The sequence below is a fragment of the Lissotriton helveticus genome, chromosome 5_1 (genome assembly GCF_964261635.1).
Source record: "Lissotriton helveticus chromosome 5_1, aLisHel1.1, whole genome shotgun sequence".
Taxonomy (NCBI): Eukaryota; Metazoa; Chordata; class Amphibia; order Caudata; family Salamandridae; genus Lissotriton; species Lissotriton helveticus.
Window position 1 is genome coordinate 864,536,744 of NC_136065.1, and position 19,841 is coordinate 864,556,584.

Here is a 19,841-nt window from a genome sequence, read left to right on the forward strand (position 1 = left end):
TCCTGAAGGCACCCAGCGCTGGGACACCTCGCCTGAGGTAGCTGCACACTTTACAAATGCTGGTAATATTGTTATCTCTAGACCAAGGTAGGATGAATCAGACCGATAACTAAAACTGCCAAATCTTAATGTTTTTGCAAAATATATTGAGGGAAATATAGCCTCTCGGAGATTCTGGAGGGTCATTCCATAGGTACACAAAGGACGACAAATGGACTCTCAGCACTTTACAGAGAGACTGGTTGCATAATCAAAGCATATGCACAGACTGGTAAGGCACTACCAGATCTGAAATTATTGCGGGCCTGTCTTGAATGTAGCCTTGAAAGTGTAGCAGACCTATTGGTCCATAGGTCTCTCACCCTTGGCACAGCAATTGGGGCTGAACAATATTCAGCAAAAATTATGTAGAGTAATTACTTTGTGCAATTCATATTTTTTATTTCACTCTTTCAGTTTCTTGATTTCATCCACATATGTTTTCATTCACATATTACGATCCATTTTCAAACATTTTATATAGTTCCAATGCATTTCGGTGTCCCTTGCACCTTCATCAGGGAAAATCAGCACGGTTGATTCCACGCCTGACCCAGAGAAGCGACCTTTCACTGCACCGGATGTAGCCTTGTGCATATAGCACAAAGCTTTGAACAGTATCCAGCTATCCACAGTCAACCAGTGTAGCTCACGTAGAAGTTTGGACACCAAAGCATACTTCAGAGGGCAATAAAGTTGCCTAGCAGCAACATTCTCAGTCACTTGTAGACGTTGGATAACTTTCTTGTCTGCTCCGAGATATAGGATGTTCCCATAATCAATTCTAGATAGAATTAAAGCTTGAACCACTGTTTTCTGGGCTGGCAGTGGAACCAGGCCAATTATCTTTTTGACCCACCTCAGTACTGCGAAGCGTGTGGAGCCCACCTTAGCCACCTACAGTTTCATAGGTAACCTCTCATCCAACCAGGAGCCAAGGTTCTGAACTTTGGAGGACAGTTCTGGAAGGGCTCCAAAAGCTTCTGGCAAGTGCTGGAGGCCCTATAACTGAGTGTTTTTTCCTAATACCATGAGCTCTGTCTTCTCACGGTTGAGTTGAGTGCATTAATTCCCATCCAAGTGGAAATATTACTCAAGCACAGATTTAAGTCTCCAGTGCTGCATCCCTGAGCAGAGGACAGTGAGAAAAGTATCTGTGTGTCATCTGCATATGAAAACAGGGTTACCTACAACTCTCCATCATGTCTGCCAAAGGGCAAACGTATATGTGGAAGAGCATCGGGGTTAGGGCCGAGCCCTGCGGGACACCCGAGGTGAGGGCATACGTCTCAGATCTAGCACTGGCTGAGAAGACCCGAAATGAGCAGTCCTCCAAGAACGACGTTATCCAGGCTAAAGTTGTGCCTTTCAAGGAGTATGGAATGAGGCACCGTATCAATAGCCACGCAGAGATCTATTAAAATCAGCATGGCTTTCTGCCCTTATCCAAAAGTCATCTCAGATATTCCATGACTCCTAGCCCTAAAACCTAACTGCGATGGATGAAGAACGTTTTGAACTTCCACAAAGGTGGTAAGCTGTGAGTTTACATGCTTCTCTAAATTGTTGGAAGAGAGGGGCCACATTGAAAGTGGTCTAAAATTAGACCATTTGGTAGGGTCGAGGTTAGGCTTTTATAAAAGCGGTAAGACCATGACATATTTCCAGGTCGGCAGGATCAGACCTTGTCATAGTGAGGAACTGGGCGGTCCAACCACCATTTGTAAAAGATCTGGGTCCAAGAGAGTGAGCTTTGATGGAGGGAGCGAATCAAGCAGAGAGCCCGATTTAGTTGACTGAGGTGTGGCCAGAAACAGTAAATCCTGCTGGGACAGTGACTCTATTTTAGGAGAAGCCAAAGGCACATATAATGAAACAGCTTACCTTCTAGGGACATGATCTCAGGTGCTCATGCTAAGCAATCTAAAAGCAGCCTGCTGATCAGCTGGGGAAGCCTCCTTAAGGTGGCCCTGAATATCAGCCATCTTTTGTACGAAGAATTGTGTCAGGTCTTAGCATTGATTTTGAGACTGCGAAGCATCTGAGATATTTTACTAGGGTCTGACAGTTCTCTGACTACATTAAAAAGTGTCTTCAAACAATTGTAGGCTCTGGCAATTTTGTCCGTGTAAAGTGTTGCTCTGGTGGTCTTGGAGCGTCAATGATACTGTTTCAGAGCTAATTTGTTTTCTACTTTGCAACCTTCATCATAGGCCTTTCTCCATTCTCTTTCTAGCCTCTTACAACGTTTTCTTCTATAGAAGAAGGCTTTTGCTGAACCAACTAGCATGGTGAATGATTATCTGTGAGGACCTTAATGTCAGTGGCCGCGTTGCCTCCAAAGAATTTGTAATCCACTGATCAACCAATGGTTGATCTTGGTCGACTATCGGTGTCAAGTCTGATACAAAGTGATGCAACTGTGCATTCAGAACAGGGGCATCGAATCATGACCAGTTTCTCAATTTACCCAAAGAAAAGACAAAGGGAAGGGTCTTCCTAATGACACGCAGCATGAGGAGGCCAGATCTCCTGGATCCAAGGACATTTTCCAAGGACATTCTTTTTATCAAATGAGTAGAACACTCAGGCTTTATCAGGATTTTTTCTATTTTATTAATTTGACAGCAATCCTCAAGAGAGTATGAAGGTATTTTTTTACCAGCCTTTGAAATGCAGGAGTCTCCATGCTTGATGAGTGTTTACACAGTTGATGATAGACTGATAGACTCTAATGACTCTAGCAATAAAGATTTTAGTGAAAAATCTCAGGTGAACATGATTGGGGTTGACACGGTCTCTCTGGCCTGCCCAAAAGAGAAAGTCCCTAACATGGCATTGTTGTTAGTGGGTACCCATTAATCTCTAATGCTGTTTGTAGTTTTATTCTCAAACTACATTTGTATTAAACTGGAGATTTCCTTTGAGCTGTCATGTGTGGGTGCTCTACAGCTGACCTGGTTCAAAGCCTTAAGGGCCTTGAAAAATACTTTGGTGACTTACCAGCGCCAGAAATGATCCTTCTTGAGCTGATCACTAACTCAGCTATCAGAAACCCAAAAGATTCATGGCCTGATTCACAAAGAGCCTCTGCACTCGTGGTGGAGGCTCTACAGTCGCGGCGGGATCTCCGCACTGCAGTTTCTCCTTCGATTGCGGAACGTCCGCCATGCATGCGGAGGCTGTATGCGAATCAGGCCCTCAGTAATTGTTGGAAGTGCACTACACAGAAATATGCTACTTTACATTACATTTACATATAGTTGCGTATGACTATGTTGCCGGCTTCACTATTGGAGGGATTACTTTCTGTCATTTGACCAATACCCTAAGACCTTAAAGCTCCTCTGTGAACCGCTTGTGCTTTCTTCCTGGTCTACTCCTTGGCTGGTGACCTTGTAAGCAGTGTTGAAGGTGTCATTGTACAGCCTGACTCCTTTGCCGAGCTGATAAGGGCAATTCTGCTAAGATGCTTAAGTTGAGGTTCAAAATTCCCCACATAAAGGTTTTAAGATCAGGCTTTTGCTAGTTTTGTTTCCTAAGAAGTTATTATTATCAACTTAACACGTAATATGGACTGGACTATTCTCTCTTTGATGTCTAAGTTAATGCACATTAGGACCTGGAGGATATCACCCTTTTGTCATTATTGTGTCAAGCCACTGAGTTCTAATCTTTTAGGAGGATTTGAAATAAAGCAGCCTTCTCTTTCCAGATGTTAAAGTCGGCTGTAATTGGAATTTGCCTGATATGGAACACAAAGTCCACTTTAATAATTAATAATAATACAATTATTAAACACTTTAATACCACCTACTCAGGGATGACTAGTTCGCCAGGTGTGCCAGGGCCTGCCGGGCTGAGCCCAGGCAAAGCAAAATACAGATATCAATTCATGGCTGCTCGGGGACATCTATTTCTGTCGTTTGCCAACTAAAGAAAATAAACTGTCTGCCATATGCGTCAGTTCACCAAAATGCCAGGGATAGCGGAGGTGACATCACATGCCCTTTGACCTTCTCTTTCACTAACACATACACATGCTTACATATACATACTTATTCACACATACACACACACTCACACACTCTCTCCCTACACATACAGACGCATTCACACACACTCTCTTACATAAAAACTCAAAACTGCAAGCACGCACACAACATACATACATTTAAAAGTTTTTTTTAACTTACCTCAGCTGCTAGTGAAAGTCATGTTCCAGCTAATTGTACTCCATTTTGTATTAAAGTAATAGCGACTAATGTAATATTATTCACTATTGTTATGATAAAAAATTGACAAAAAACGAGATGATTGAAGTCCACACTGACGTCAATAAGGACAAACTGCTTCTGTTCCTTGCACTGATTTTGCCACTGCTCAGGCTAGGGGTCACAGTGACAGTGCCAGGAATCACAAGGGACATGCCAGCAACCCGTAAATGCCGTCCATGCTATCTCCCTAGGTGGAGGTCGCCAGAGATGTAAGGCAGCTGCATCGGATGTACCCTTTGTGACACAGTGATGAAACAAAATGGAGGATACTGTTGTTTACCACTACTGTTCCCCTGCCAAAAAAATACATTTAGTTGAACTACCAAGTTAGCCCATTTGTACATTTCACCCTCCAGGGGTAGCAATAACAAGCAGTCAAGGTACAGCTTACTTTTAAATGTATGTTATCAAGTTTGTTATTGCTTCTGGACCAAGATAATTGTGCTATATAAAGTGTTAAAGAAATATCTTGTTGCCTGCTGATTTCAGCTATCCTTTGTCTAGTAGGATCCTAGTTATGAATTTGCCAAGCAGACTCATCTCTTGTAAATGCATGGTGCCTTACCCTTACTTATTAGTGTATTAGATAAGCTTTTAGTTATGATATGTTATGTTATATGTTTATTTCTATAGCGCACGGCTACTCCAAAGGAGTGTCCCAGCGCTTTATCGAGGCAGCTCAAGATAAAAAACATAACACCATACAGCGAACAACAGACACAGAAAAAGGAAAAAAAGAAATCCTAAAGGTTAAAAAGCCAGGTCTTCAGGCTCTTCCTAAACTGGAGCAGATTAGAGGAAGACCGTAAGGCCAGAGGCAGGGTGTTCCACAACTGAGGGGCCCTCAAACTAAAGGAGCGCCCCCCAGTGCGTGCCTTCCTTATTCGAGGAACCACAGCCAAAAACAAAGATTCTGATCGCAGAGATCTGGCCGGACGGTAGAAAGCAAGCCTACGTTGTAGGTACTTAGCTCCAGCGCCAAAAAGCGCTTTATGCGCCAAGGTCAGAACTTTAAACATGATCCGCTTCCGGATGGGCAGCCAATGAAGCGACTGCACCAAACCGGAGGCTCTTACTCGCCTGTGCAGGCCAAAAATGGCGCGGGCCGCGGAATTCTGCACGACCTGCAGCCGCTGAACAAGATAATCCGGAAGACCAATATACAGGACGTTAGCATAGTCCAGTCTGGAGCCAACTAAGGCTTGCACAGTAATCTTTCTATGCTCTTCTGTGAGCAAAGGCAAGAACTTCCGGAGCATCTTGAGTATCCCAAAGCAAGTGCCCGTCAGGCCACGAACATGTGATACCAGCGTCAAGCTTTTATCCATCTTTACTCCCAGGTTTTTTGCCACCAACGATGCCAGGGCAGGGGGACACATATCTGTGGGCCACCAGGCCCGCCAATCGGGATCAAGGGAGCAGCCGAAGAACAACACCTCCGATTTGTTGGAATTGGCCTTGAGGCTGTTCGACTGAAACCAGCTGAAGACCAGCTCCAGGCAACCCCGGATATTCTCACCATCGAAAGCCTGATCTTTCCCACACGTGAAGAGCAACTGCGTGTCATCAGCGTAGGACACGATCTGGGCCCCAGAAGACTCCACCAGTGCCGCCAAAGGTGTCATAAAGATGTTAAAGAGAGTCGGGCTCAACACAGAGCCCTGCGAAACACCGACTCCCAATGGCGGCATCTCGGCGGAGCTCGGAGAGGCCCAGACCGTTTGTCGGCAGCCCTCAAGAAAAGATGTAAACCAGTTAAGCACCGTCCCCCTCAGACCGATGTCATAAAGTCTGACGAGGAGCACCTCATGGGGGACGGTGTCAAAGGCCGCCGACAGATCAAGCATGACAAGCATGGCCCTGCCTCCAGAATCCAGTGTCTCCCTAATGATCTCTGACACCTCCAACAGTGCCGTCTCCGTACTTAAATTAGGGCGGAAGCCGGACTGTGAAGGGTGAAGCAGATCACTGGATTCAAGAAAGCTGGAAAGAACGCCATGCACATGCTTTTCCGTGATCTTAGCCAGCGCCGGGAGGAGGGAAATCAGCCTGTAGTTGGCCAAAACCTCTGAGTCTAAGCCAGGCTTCTTGAGGAGGGGGATCACCATAGCCCTTTTCCAGGGCGACGGGACCTTCCCCTCCCTCAAAGACAAATTCACAAGTGAGTTGACCAAAGGGTTGACCACGGTCGCCATCTTAGCCAAAAATTTGGCCGGACAGGGATCTAATGGCGAACCCGATTTAAGATTGTCCAGAAGCGCTAGGGAGGCATCGATGGAAATAGACGGGAACTCTGCGAGAACAACAGCCTGCGAGGACAACCGCGCCGGTCCCGCCACCAAACTAGCACACACCTCGGCCGAGCCCACTGTGAAAGAGTCCTGGATGGACTTGATCTTATCCGTGAAGAATCTGGCCAGATCACAGACCCACAGCTCAGATGGAACCCTTTGGGGCAAGTTGGATCTGGGGGCCATGAACTCCCTCACTACAGTAAAGATCTCCTTACATGAGTTAGAAGCGGCCTCAATCCTCCTGGCCAAATAATCCTTTTTCTCACGGATAATATCACGATGGTAGGCTTTAACCATAGACCTATAGGCCAATCTGGCCTCCAGATCATAGTGGAGGCGCCATGCCCTCTCCACCACCTTACACTGGCGGCGAGAGGCCCACAATACCTCAGTGAACCACGGGGCCGAATCCCTCTTAACCGTATCCCTCGAGGCCATTGCGGGGGCCAGATCATTCAGCCTCTCCGTCAACCACCCCTGCAAGGACTCAACGTCCTGCTCTAGATCGCTTAAAAGAGGGCACGGATGGTCCACAGCCGCCTGGGCTAACATCTCAGGCGTGACTCTGTGCAGGGCCCTCCGGGCAGGGCCATGCTGTCTGGGCACACTGCAAGGGAGTTTCTCACTGGCCAAAACAGAAAATCTGGCCAGCCTATGGTCAGTCCAGAGCACCGGAAGAAGCTCGATGTCGACAAGAGGGATCGAGGAGAAAACCTGGTCTAGAGTGTGTCCCTTGTCATGCGCGGGACCTGTGAGGAAAGGGACAAGGACCAGAGGAGCCGTAATGTCCAACAGTTTGTTGGCGTCCAAGTCATCGGCGACATCCATATGAAAATTGAAGTCTCCCGCCAGAAGGCAGTGCTGCGCACTCAAGGCCAGTCCAGCAGTGGCAACCTGGAGGTCGTCGAAAAAAGATCCCACTGGGCCAGGGGGTCTATACACCAACAGCCCTTTCAAGGCTTGTTGCGGGGTCAGTCTAATAGTGAATGCAAGGGATTCAGATCCTGCAATGGCGTTAAGAGGGAGAATAGAGCAAGAAGCTGACTTATTGACTACCACCACCACCCCACCTCCCCTGCCTTTAGCTCTATCTTGCCGGAAGATATTATAATCCGGGGGAATTGCCGCCGTAATATCCGGATTAGACAACTCCCCCAACCAGGTTTCGGTCAACAGAAGGCAAAGTGGTTTTTCTCTCACAAGGAGATCGAAGATCTCCAGGGCATGCTTACCTACCGATCTAGTATTGAGCAGTAGGCAAAGATGTCTCACACGATCCTCACCTCTCCCTCGTGAAGCGACGGGGGCATAGTTAAGTGCCCAGCCACAACCAGGGCAAAACCGTTTACCCCTGTAACGGCCCGGAAACACAGATCGGCATGCACAGGAACGTTTTTGCAGAACGCAAAGTTCCCTAGCAGAATAACAAATCATCTTACCCAAGGACAGAGTATACCGCCAGGCCCTTCCGCCGCTCCGCCGCCTCCGGGACGCTGACGGACGCAGACGGGCAGGACTCTGGCAAGACTCAGGCAAAGCGAAGGCCGACCCGCTACGCGATCCCGCTACGCTCAGAGGACTGGTTTAAGTAGTGCCTCCAGGTGAGGGGCAAAGCGCACCACCAGGACACTCAAGATGGCGCTCAAAGAGCGTCAATGCCCTTCCCAAGATGGCGCCCGTTTGACAGACTCGGGAGACCCCCGACCACCCCGGAACCGGGTCCGCTCGAGCAGCGGTGTTCCACAATTAATGTGCAGGTAAGGGGAGAGCCCAGAATTAAAATCAGGGGCAAGAAAACAAAAAACGAACAAAGATGAAAAACGGGAACTTAAAAACAATGCACGCTCACCACGCAGCGCAGTAAGCTATAATGAGCTGCCAGCACCTGACCGATTCACGCCGTTTTAGAATCCCCTCACCTTTTTCAACCTGATGAAAGCTTGGGGGAATACCATTGTCTCAAAATAGTTAAAAGTAGCCTGCTTATTAGGGCTAGCATCCAGCTTGTTTGGCAACCAATGCGACTCCTCCCATAGAATCATTGCAACAGAATTGATCTTTAGTATTCAATTTATAGCTATACTCGAATGTTCTTGGAACCTAATTTCAGTGAGGGGTAAAATACCTATTTTAAGGTCATTTAATGAATAGATCAAAGGTGTTAATCTAGGTCACTTGCAGAGTTTCACCTGTCCATGTTAGTGATGGATTAGTAAGGTAGAACAAGGATTGGCGTTCCCTAAGCAACACTCACCAGTAGCATGTGGGCCTCTGGCAGATTTTTTCGTGAATTTCTAATACTGTCCCTTTAAGTGACTGAAACTCGAAGCCATCGGGTCAGGTCGTGCTTGTCCTTCGCGTGAACTATGCTAATCTTGCAAACTCTATTCGGGTGAGCTTGCACACTTTATTAATCCAAACCCGCACAGCAGTAGTTAGTCACGCTGCGCAAAAAAAACAATCCACACAAGTTTTTGTTGGAGAAAGTTTGCTGCAGGTTTATTACATACAAGGAGTATGCCAACTTGGTGGGTTAAATTATGGGCTATCCAAGGGCAGGCAGCGGTGACTCACCTAAGCTGCCCTGCTCACCTGAAGAGCCAAGCTGCACCGTGGCCAATACAATTGGTGCTACCATTTACGTGGGGGTCATCCCCCTTACATATCGTGGACCAGCAGTCCATACCTTTTACTCACGCCTTTTTAGGGGCGGAGCGTAACCAGGCAAGCCCCCGATTGTTCAGGCTTATAACCGCCCAAAGGACTAACGGGGCACCGTCACTTTCAACCAGGGTCCTGCTGTAAAGACTCCTGGGATTTGGGTATAATGCACCCTTATTGTACTCCTGAAAGGGTACCCCTTGTACCAATCCGCCTCCGTATCGCCCTGTGACTCCGCCTGCAACACAAATTAATACATTAATAGGTTCAATTCATTAGCCCTGCTCTCACGCCGGCAAGCAGGGTAAGTGGTTGGGAGGGTGACCTCGTGTCCAGCAGGGGACAAAGAGGATGACCAGTGGGTGGGGGCAGGTATAAATACCTGTCCCCAGCCCACTGCGCACCTTAAATGACGCCGCAGGGGCGCCAGACCCGAGGAGGGGGGGACTCCCTGAGGAGGGGGTCCCAGCGACAAGGCACAGGGAGGTGCCTGAAGCGGCACTAGGGGGCTGCCCTCCTACAGGGCCTACTGCGTGCGCCGCAGGCAGCCTCAATTGTGTCAGATTTCTGAAGAAGTTCACCAAAGAGGTTGTAGAGTCGTGATAATTAACAGAAGGATTCTGGTAACTGTGTATGTAGTGTAACAATATTCTGCCACTTAATTCTGGACAAGGGCTTACTATAATACTTGGCCAGAGAGGTGTGGCGCAGCGGCTAGAGTGGCTGACTCCAGAGCTCGGTGCTCGCAGTTTGATCCCCAGCACAGGCGGCAGCTCAGCGCCCTGCATCATGTGACTCTGGGCTCACGCAATCTCACCTATGGGCCCCCAGCGTCTTGAAAGCCTAGAGGGGTGATATGTGAGTGCTTAACAAATATGAATTATTAATATTATAAGGGTATAGGGAATTTGATGATTCCTACCTGATACAGCCAATGAGATTGCATATTGGTCTCCCGCCTCTGCCTGTCAATCCATCATCTAACTGTGACGTGTGCCCTGCAGTCGGTGTGCTACTAGCACAGGCACAGTAAAAGTGAGTGGCTCCACTCTTACTATGGTCCTTCGTGTTGGGAGGGTTGTAAAGGGAACAGAGGACGGTAGTAAGGACTTTGAGGGGCACATGGATAAATCATTTGATTCTACTGTATCACTTTCAAACAATGGTGGAGCTTTATGGACTTGGACTGATAATTCACTTACTTTTTAAATCCAGTATGACAAGGGGAGGTAAGCAGGATGTGGCGGATTGCTGTTAAACTGAGCTTAACTGCATTCTTTGTTTCAGCTGATTATCTTCACACCAAAATCATTGCTGAGGCATCCAGAAGCCAAATCCAGCTTTGAAGACATGAAGACAGGTATGTAAAGTTTGAGATTCAAATGTTTTAGAATCAACCGAATTATCTTTCAATGTTACACACCACCCACTAATTTGGTGACCTCTTTTTTGACTGGCTAAAAAACAGCTGGAGCTGTTGTGCAGCGTGAAACGAATCTAAGCCCCTGATAAACTGACCACATGTTCCATATTGGATACAGACTGGTTTCTTACAGGAGTTGGACTGTGAGGAGTCAGATCCTTGGGAGGGGAGCCAAGCAGTGAACATTAGCCTTGGAGTTCTGATGACAGAATAGAGCTGTAGCAATCCAGCTGCAGTGGGAGGTAAACAGTACCTACTCTGCTCATACTCACCGCACATGTTGATCACCCTCTAAAAACTTGGGCCTGATTTAGCATTTGGCAGATTAGTACTCTGTCACAAACATGACAGATATCCGCCTGCCTTATTTCAAGTTCTTTCAGAAATAATGCACTTGCAATATGGTGAAGAGTCACGTTTATGATGGAGTTACCCGTCTGCTAAACTCTGAATCGTATATAGACTAACAGCCTGATTCATCAAGCCGAATTGCGCTTGCAAAGGGCCAGATTCTGAGAATCTGGCCCTTTGCGAGCGCAATTTTTGCATTTGGGATTAATCATCCCAAATGCAAAAATCGGTAATTGCTAATTCGCTAAATTGCGAGGAATTACATTTAAGGAATCTCTATTTGAGATTCCTTAAATGCAATTCATAAAGCATTTTAAAATTGCGAAAATGCAATTTTGGGCCGCTATTTACCGAGAGGTCAGACCTCTCGGTAAATAGCAAAAACTTAGAAAAATGTGTGTGCGCAACACCTGTTTCAATTTGCATTTCAGGGGCGCTATAGGGTGTCCTTTGGACACCCCTGGCACCCTTTCAATCGCTATCTTATTTGCGATTAGCTAATTGCTAATCGCAAATAAGGAATACTCCCCATTCATTCCTATGGGCCTTTTGGCCCATAGGAATGAATGGGGAGTTATTCCTTATTTGCGATTAGCAATTTGCTACTCGCAAATAAGGAATGTGTAGGAATCGCTATTTATTTAGCAATTCCTACATGAATACCGTTTTGCGAGTCCTTAATAGCGATTCGCTATGAATCGCTATTAGGGGCTCGCAAAACGGCCCGTTGATGAATAAGGCTGTAACTCCTTCTCCTGCCGAGGCTCTGGAGTGTTTAACACAGTTGTAGCGGAAAGCTGCTGCAAAGGTGCGCCATGTAATAAGCCCTCATTTCAATAATCAAACAAGCCTATATTCTGTAGCTTCCACAGACACATCGTGCTTTCTGTGTAAATATCTTCATGGGCATCTTGGCAGTCTGTTTAAATCCATTGATGCCTTCATTTGCTGACTACTATCAGTCAGGTTTTATCATGGACTGATAGGGAGGAGATAATTCTGAGGTAGTTTTCCATCTCATTGATAAAGTGCAACGCTCACATAAGAACATCCTCATTACAGGAGTCATTGAAAAGGCATTTGACTGTGTTCGCTGGTACTTTCTAGGGCGAATATTGGGGACGCTATGTTTTCAGAGCTGATTGATGATCAGCTACCAGTCACCAGGTGCTGGGGTCTGGGAAAATGTCGGGTGTTCCCAAATGTTTTACATTAAAAGGTGTCTTAAGTTTCCTCTTTGTTGCAACAATGAAACTTTTAGTGAACCAAATACCAAATAACACTATGTTGTACGGAGTCAGGATTGGCCAAGACACGTTAAGATGACGATGTATGCAACCTACATTAGAGTACTGTTCCCCAACTCACTAGAGTCTCTGCCCAGCTTTTGGATGAACATCTGACCAAATACCAAGAAGTCTTTGGATTTAAACATAACTTCCAAAGGTTTGACTCTTTGATCATAGCTACACCCAAAGATCAAAAAGCAGCAGTGAGATCCCGCTTCCCTCTGTGAAGGGGATCTAGCTACATGGCATAAAACTTGCCTCTTTAATTTCAAGAATAGTTCAACTTAATTCAACCCTGCTGCTCAGAGAGGTTCAACAAAAGCTCCAAACTTGACAGAAGGAAAAGCACTTGTATATCGGATGCATAGCAGCTGTCAAAATGATGACATTATACAAAATAATATTTGTGTTCTCATTTTGATTCTTAAAGGCCTCCCAGGGGCCAGTTACAGTTTCATGTGGGGCAGTTAAAACCCAGAGAATTTGTAGGAGACAGATGACTCATCATCTTATGTAGGGTGGATTTGTTGCCCCAAACATCCAAGCGTACTTTCAGACAGCGCCGTTGTATTTCATAACAAAATGGTGCCATAGACAATGGAAAAAACTGTGGTTCTTCATCAACCGCATTTTTAAAAATAGCTTGCTATGTTTTTTTTGGCATACAGTTATAAGAGATTGTTCAAGTTTCCAGTCATGATCATCATATTGAGGGTGTAGGACAAAACAGCTGATTTCGGAGAATTTACATCCTTCCCATCACCTCTTATCTTTGTTGGGTCGAACCCTATCTACACACCAGCCCTCCTGGGTGAAGGATTTGCACAGTGTAGGGAGAGTGGCACTGTACATCATGATAGGAAATGTCTACATCTGCAGAGTTATCAGACCTCTATACAAATAAGGACAACTCCATCCTTCCAGAATCAGAGTTGTTCAGATACTTGCCCCAGCATTCAAGCCAGGGGAACTAGAACCCTCACTCAATTTGAAAAGGCATGTAATCTCTGAAGTTTATACAATCCTGGTACCTAGAGTGGAGAAGGATGAACAACAGGGCAAAAACATTGGAAAAATCACCTGAGTTTAGACTTTTGTGACAAAGAATGGAAGGGTATATAAAATGCCTGGGTACGCCAAGGGCAGATAATTCCTCTGTATACACTTTACTGGTACAACATGTTGTCAAAGACACTTATGCGGGATAGGTCACTGATGCTGGAGCGGGAACAGTCATTTTATAACATATGCTTTGCTTGAAAAAATGGAAATTGTGGGATGAAGTTCAGAACTTGATTGATGAGATTTGCAGCACTGCTTTACATAAGACCCCTGAGGTTGTACTGCTAGAGTTCCCATTACAAATGTTCTGCTCTACACTCCATTAGAGAGAAACATACAGCCCTAACACTTGTTGCTTCAAAACAAATGATACCAGCATTCTGGAGCAGTAGTAGACACAAGCAAGAAATGATACATCAAAAGCCTTTGACACTGACTGGAATTCCATATAGTGCTTTTTATCTGTTGTGGTCTGAGTGCTACATTGCCCTAGTAAATTGGAAGTGATCAGAGTAACCCTGCATGGTCTTTGCCAGCTCCCTGATCAATTTGTTAGCCCTAACTGGGACTCTTCAAGCCCTGAATGGTATTAAGTCTGTAACCAAGGAGCCCACCGAGGCCCATCTTTATTGAGTACCATCCCAGTAAGGTCTTAGGGTTCTAGATTCAATATGGGTGTCGGGGGTTTGGGGCTTTGTAGTGTTTGAGAGGGAAGGGGTAGGAGGAAAGCTTGCTGGGGGTACTCCCACCAGCCTGTTGCGTATGTTGATGGGAAAGGTCTGTAATTAAATTGATTAAAAACTGTTAAACCATGAAATGAAAACAGTTGGGAAGTCTGCCTCTTGGCTTCTGAATTAATATGTATGTGCAGTTTTGTAATGTTTATGAGGCCTGATGAATTTATTCTGTTATGCCCTTTACTGTTCCCTGCTTCCTTAAGGTACCTATTTTCAGCGTCTGATTCCAGAAGAGGGAGCAGCATCGCAGGAGCCCAAGGAAGTGAAGCGGGTGATTTTCTGCACTGGGAAAGTATACTACGAACTCGTCAAAGAAAGAAACGCTCAAAATTTGGACAAACACGTGGCAATCACTAGGTTGGAGCAGGTAAACTCCGTTAAAGACATGACAAACTTCCATCTTAGCTTTTTCAAGCTGGAGACAAAATAGGATGATTTAGGAGATTTGTTACTCATGTCTTCTATTTTGCTATATTATTTTTATGTCCACGCCCTCTTATTTACAAGTATTGGGATTAGCAATTTATTGTGCACAGAGTGTAAACTGTTTGCCATATTCACACTACTCACGTGCCCACATACCTTACTATAAGGTGCCTGCATGCCCATCCTTCAACTAACTTTGCATGCCAGAGCACCGCTAAAGTGTGTTTTTTCCCATAAGGGACATAAAATAGTCAGGGACAGAGGTGCAAGTTCGATTAATCTTTATTGACTCTAATCATATTCCGCCCAATCAATCCCAAAGACATCATGCCAGTGTGCGCACCCTTTCATACACACATATCTCAACCCCCTACATCCATATCACATCACAAATTGAAAATGTATACCTACAAATTGAGTAAAAATAACACATCGGCTGCAAATAATATAATAAATCCACCTGTAGTGGTATAAATTATTTCACAACTGTTGTACATGCTGTGGCAGTCTTTTCCACTTACAAACTTGACTTTTATCTGATCCACTCTAAAGCATAAATGCTCCTAGTCCAATTTCAGAGACCTAGCCCCCATGGTCAGGGTCATGATCGAATAACCTTCTTCTTTATCAACCAATACGTGGAAAGTATGCCACCATTTTTCACCCGACGTAGTCCATGCATTCTGCAGCCATTTCAGCACTGTAAATATGAAAACTCTTGTTTTCGTCTTTTTTTTCATTCCCCTGGAACATTTAGTTTCACCTAGTCTCCCTCTTAAACATAATAACCCCCACCACATTAAAGTAATCATACTTCAGTTTTGCTCCACTAGGCAGATTTTCCACCCATCTCTTTTATATAAACTCTTGTTTGGACTAAAGGGGTTATTTAGAGTTGTGAAGATACAGGATAGCCACCAAAAGCTGAAAGATGTCCTTTCTGCCTTATTTATGATATATAGATCCTATTTTGGCAGATGTTGCAGAGACTCCAAACTCTTTATAACCCACTGAATCTCCTAGCAGCATGTTCTAGCCATCCTAATAGACATTTGTGTCTAATTTACCACATTTAGGGAGGCGATGTAAAAAGCTATTTTGCGTTTGCAATCCCCATGATTCACAAAATCACAGAGTTTGCAGCCGCAAAATGAAAATTTTGTGTATATATTAAACCCATTTTGTGAGTCAGTAAAGCCTTTCTATCTTGCAAAATAGATTTTGCGACTAAACATGAATTGTATCCAGGAAAGTATGTAGAAGGGACCAGCACTCCTGATTGCAATTCGGTACATCATAGCATGATCAGTGGTTTGCGCCTGCAGAACAGTACCCTTTACCTCGAAGGAGGTAGTAACAGATTCACCAAGGGGAAGGTGTCACCCATGTGAATGGTGTTAACAGCCTCTGTCGAAGTAGACAGTGATCCATTACCATTTGGAAGTGCAGTCAGAAAGATCATTGGGGCTACCACCCATGTGATTAGCAAATAGTTAGTAATTATTATTAATTAGGGAGGTCGTACTACAACTCCTGCGACTGGAGATTTTGAAATGTGAGCTACTTGTACATACTTTGCATCCAAAATTGAAGACTGGTCACAAAATGTTGGTGTGCAATTTGCAACCATATTTTGGGACCAATCGTTTAGTAAATCTGGACTAAGAGAATTTAACATTTAGGGGCAGATTACTATTCAATAGGAAAGCCCTCCGTACGACTCGGATCCGGAGGGCTTTGCTAGCGAATTGCGCTCCACGAGTCCGAGCGACTGATTCTGATGCACCAGTATGGTGTCAGACTTGGTTCGCTCGGATACCCATTGAACTCTATGGGAGCCTGTATACCGCACGCGTACACAGGCTCCCATAGCAAAAAGGGGTGGGTGGGGAAAAGCGTACACCCTGTGGCGGGCACCACATGATGCCCGCCACACTGTGCATGCATGGAAAGGAGGGACCCATGGATACCCCCACAGTACCGATTCGGAGGACCCAGGGTGAAGGGGGGCCTGCTACAGCACTCCGAAGTCCGATTCTCACAGCCGCTTCGTCTCGCTGAGACCGAGTCGATACAGCTGTCCGAATCGTGTGTCTTATTTGCTTGTTCGGAAGCCAGCTCCATTGCACGGCACGATTCAGCTGCAAACGAGTCGGACTGACAGGATCGGGTTCATAAATGATTTGGTTGACGCAGAAAATATCTTCGCATCATACTTGGTCGTTTGGAACAGGGGAAGGTTCGTACGGAAACATAGGCTCCAAATCGGATTTTCTCGTTCTGTGACCTGTCTGGAAGCCTTCCTAACGAGATTATAATGGGCCTCTTAGAATGAACTGCATTTCCTCGAATGATACCAACGTTCTTGAAATATCAAGTGAAATCTCATGGAATGAACCGTTATTCAGCTGCATTTTCCAGTCTTTTCTTGCACCCAGTGCTGCCTGGATACATTCCTTTAATATCTGATTCAGCATTTTTATTTGGTCGTACTTCGCTGGATGATACAGCAATTACGTACTGGGACCTATTCCATCTCAAACACTCAGATAATTCTCCATCTCCCAAAAAAGTAAATTGAACACAGGGTTGAGAAAAAGTGAGTTACACAGGATTGCCCTCCCACCATAACACACGCCATAATTCTCACTGCACTTGCAATACACCAATAATAAGCAGTGTTGGCCATTAGAATAGTGAGACGAAATAACATCTAGTACTAAGGCTCCAATTCTGCAAACCATGCACTCCAAGTCCAGCAATGTAAACTGTACAACCAATGTTGGTGTTGTCTCTCACTTTCATACAGTGTTTCTTTTGGTGCAATCTGGACAATCTCTTGCCACCCTATTCACTGCTTTCACCAGATTCGACCACCACCAACCTGCTTTCACAGTCTGTTTCATATTTGTAATACCCTTATTGCCTTCATGTTCCAACGCTATCAGCCCGCTTCTTACTATTCCTGGAGATACCAAAACATTCCTGTGCACAGCAAGCTACCTTTCATTATTAAGTCCCATTTTGCTTTTTAATGCAGCATAGCTGTCAAACTCACCAAGTGTTTCCAAAATGGGTTCCCTTCAGTAAATCTCAATACTTTGTTTAAAATAATGGCTTCCTTGATAACCCTTTCATCCTCCTCCCAGTATCATCCACTCTGCGGTATGGAACACCTCTTTCCAATTCTTCTCAAGCCTTGCTGGCTCTCTGTATCACCATATCCTGAACAAGGAGTCAAGTGTAGCATTTCGAGTACATTACTTGCTCATCCTCTAGTAAATGCCCTTTTAATTGTGCTACCCATCTATTATCCCTATACTGACTGATGGTCCTTGGCATTTGAGGCTGTGCCAGGGAAGCTGAGATCTGAGCTTTTAATTCTGTGGTTTTGATTTTTGAGTTGGAGCTTTGGCTGAACGTTTTAGGTGATGTCTGGGCATATGATCAATTCTTCTGGGCATGGCGGTTATGGTTTGAAATGCGAGGCTGCCATTTAAGAGTGTATCTCTACATGTGAATACTATGCATTGATATATGATGGCTGTATCCCTAGCAAACATTATTCTTGCACCCCTGCAAAAGATGGCAACAGCTATTTAATATAAGTGCAGAATGGTCACTCCATAGAAAACCCTATCTCTGGCAGTTTCTACTGCATAGAAAGCACGTGGGAGGAACTCCAGACTGAACGACCTTACAGAATAAGTGGGTTTTTAGGGCTTTACAGGAGGAGAGAAGGGTGTTAATATGGCGCAGGCCAGCGGGTTGTGAGTTCCAGAGGTTGGGCCATAGATACTTCGAAGACCTCCCACACACAGAGAATGAACAAGTATTGGCAGCCAGGGGACCCGTTTGCCGCACTATCAAAGGTGTTATTTCTTATTATTTTAAACAACCGTCGCCCACCTCTGATGACTTGTTGCCAAATACGCCATTAATTAATCATATTTACACACAATTGAGAAGCAACATTACAAAAGAACACAAGTAAAGTCAATGTGACACGTATATAACAAGAACAGATTAACAGAGAGGTCACTTCGCTGATTCTTTGAATCGTGATTCAAATTCTTCTGTGAAAAATACAGTTATGAGCAGCCAACGTGTTTTACCTGGGTAAAGACTTCCTCAGGGCAAAAAAAAATCCTGTGTGATATTCTGACAAGTAATGCAAGGCTTAAAACACATTGCGTAGTGATTCAAACGCAACTCTCCTGCATAAATCTTTGGGAGACATTCCAAATAGTGAGCTGTGTGTGTTGATTATATGTATAAGTTCTTGATACATGGTCAGGGTCAATATTGGCATCTATTCATCCGGGCCCTGTACGGCAGCCAACGATTCACAAGCCCGCATGTGGCGTCTTCCTACACTATCTTGTATGGTAGGAAGACACCACATGCAAAAGGACCTCTCTGTTTATCTGTTCTTGTTATATAAGTGTCACATTGACTTTACTCATGTTCTTTTGTAATGTTGCCTCTCAATTGCGTGTGAACTGCCACACAAACAAACTACTTTAATGCAGGGATTTTGCATAAATTAGGAGGAGCGTGACCACCGAGATCTGCCTGCCTATACTTTAAATTCACTTCTAACTGCTTTTTTGACCCTTTCTATTTGTTTTATTATTGTTGACAGAGTATTTTCTGGGAATTAGTTCATGTCACTTTCTTTTGATATCATCAGACTAAACGGTCATGTGACACAACGCGTTGTGTGATTTCATTGTGGTTAAAGGTCAATTATGTCTCTTCCTGTGGTATCAGTGGTCATCAAAGAGCAGAGTCTCCTTGCAAGAATATTCATTTCTTCCAAAGTGTGTTCGTTTCTCTTTGTTGCCAAACCAACTTCTTCACGAACGGATCCCTTTAAGCCAGACCTCTTCCCATTGAAACAACAAATCAGAAATGGATCCTTGTTTGCTTAGTTGATTGTCACCCCAGCGCTATCAGTTATGATATTAAACAATGCAGGGTCTCCGAATCGCACCTCTCAAATATATTTCATTAATTGCATTGATCAAGATGGAACATGTTGGTAATTGCTGACATTGCATGCAAACCAAGTACTGATGACCTACACCTTATTTCAGAACATTTTAAACTTCGTGAACAAGCAACAAATCCACATTTCTGCCAGTTACTCCTTCTGCATCAAAAACGTGCTGAGCATGACTAATATGGCTTATGGTAACAGCATGAAAGCTATTGCGGATTAGAAAATTTGAAGATGTTATTGCTAAATTTGAGGCTCAAGGCATTAGAGCTGGGAGGCA

General features: G+C 44.8%; 1 protein-coding gene across 2 annotated transcripts in view; it reads left to right on the forward strand.

The window, feature by feature from the left end:
• OGDHL (oxoglutarate dehydrogenase L) overlaps window positions 1-19,841 on the forward strand; it is a 683,466-nt gene that overhangs the window by 654,883 nt on the left and 8,742 nt on the right. For both annotated transcript variants that reach the window (XM_078643351.1, XM_078643352.1), the window contains exons 20-21: window positions 10,559-10,631; window positions 14,337-14,500. In XM_078643351.1, the coding sequence (XP_078499477.1) occupies window positions 10,559-10,631; window positions 14,337-14,500 (237 nt within the window). The remainder of the gene's footprint in view (window positions 1-10,558; window positions 10,632-14,336; window positions 14,501-19,841) is intronic.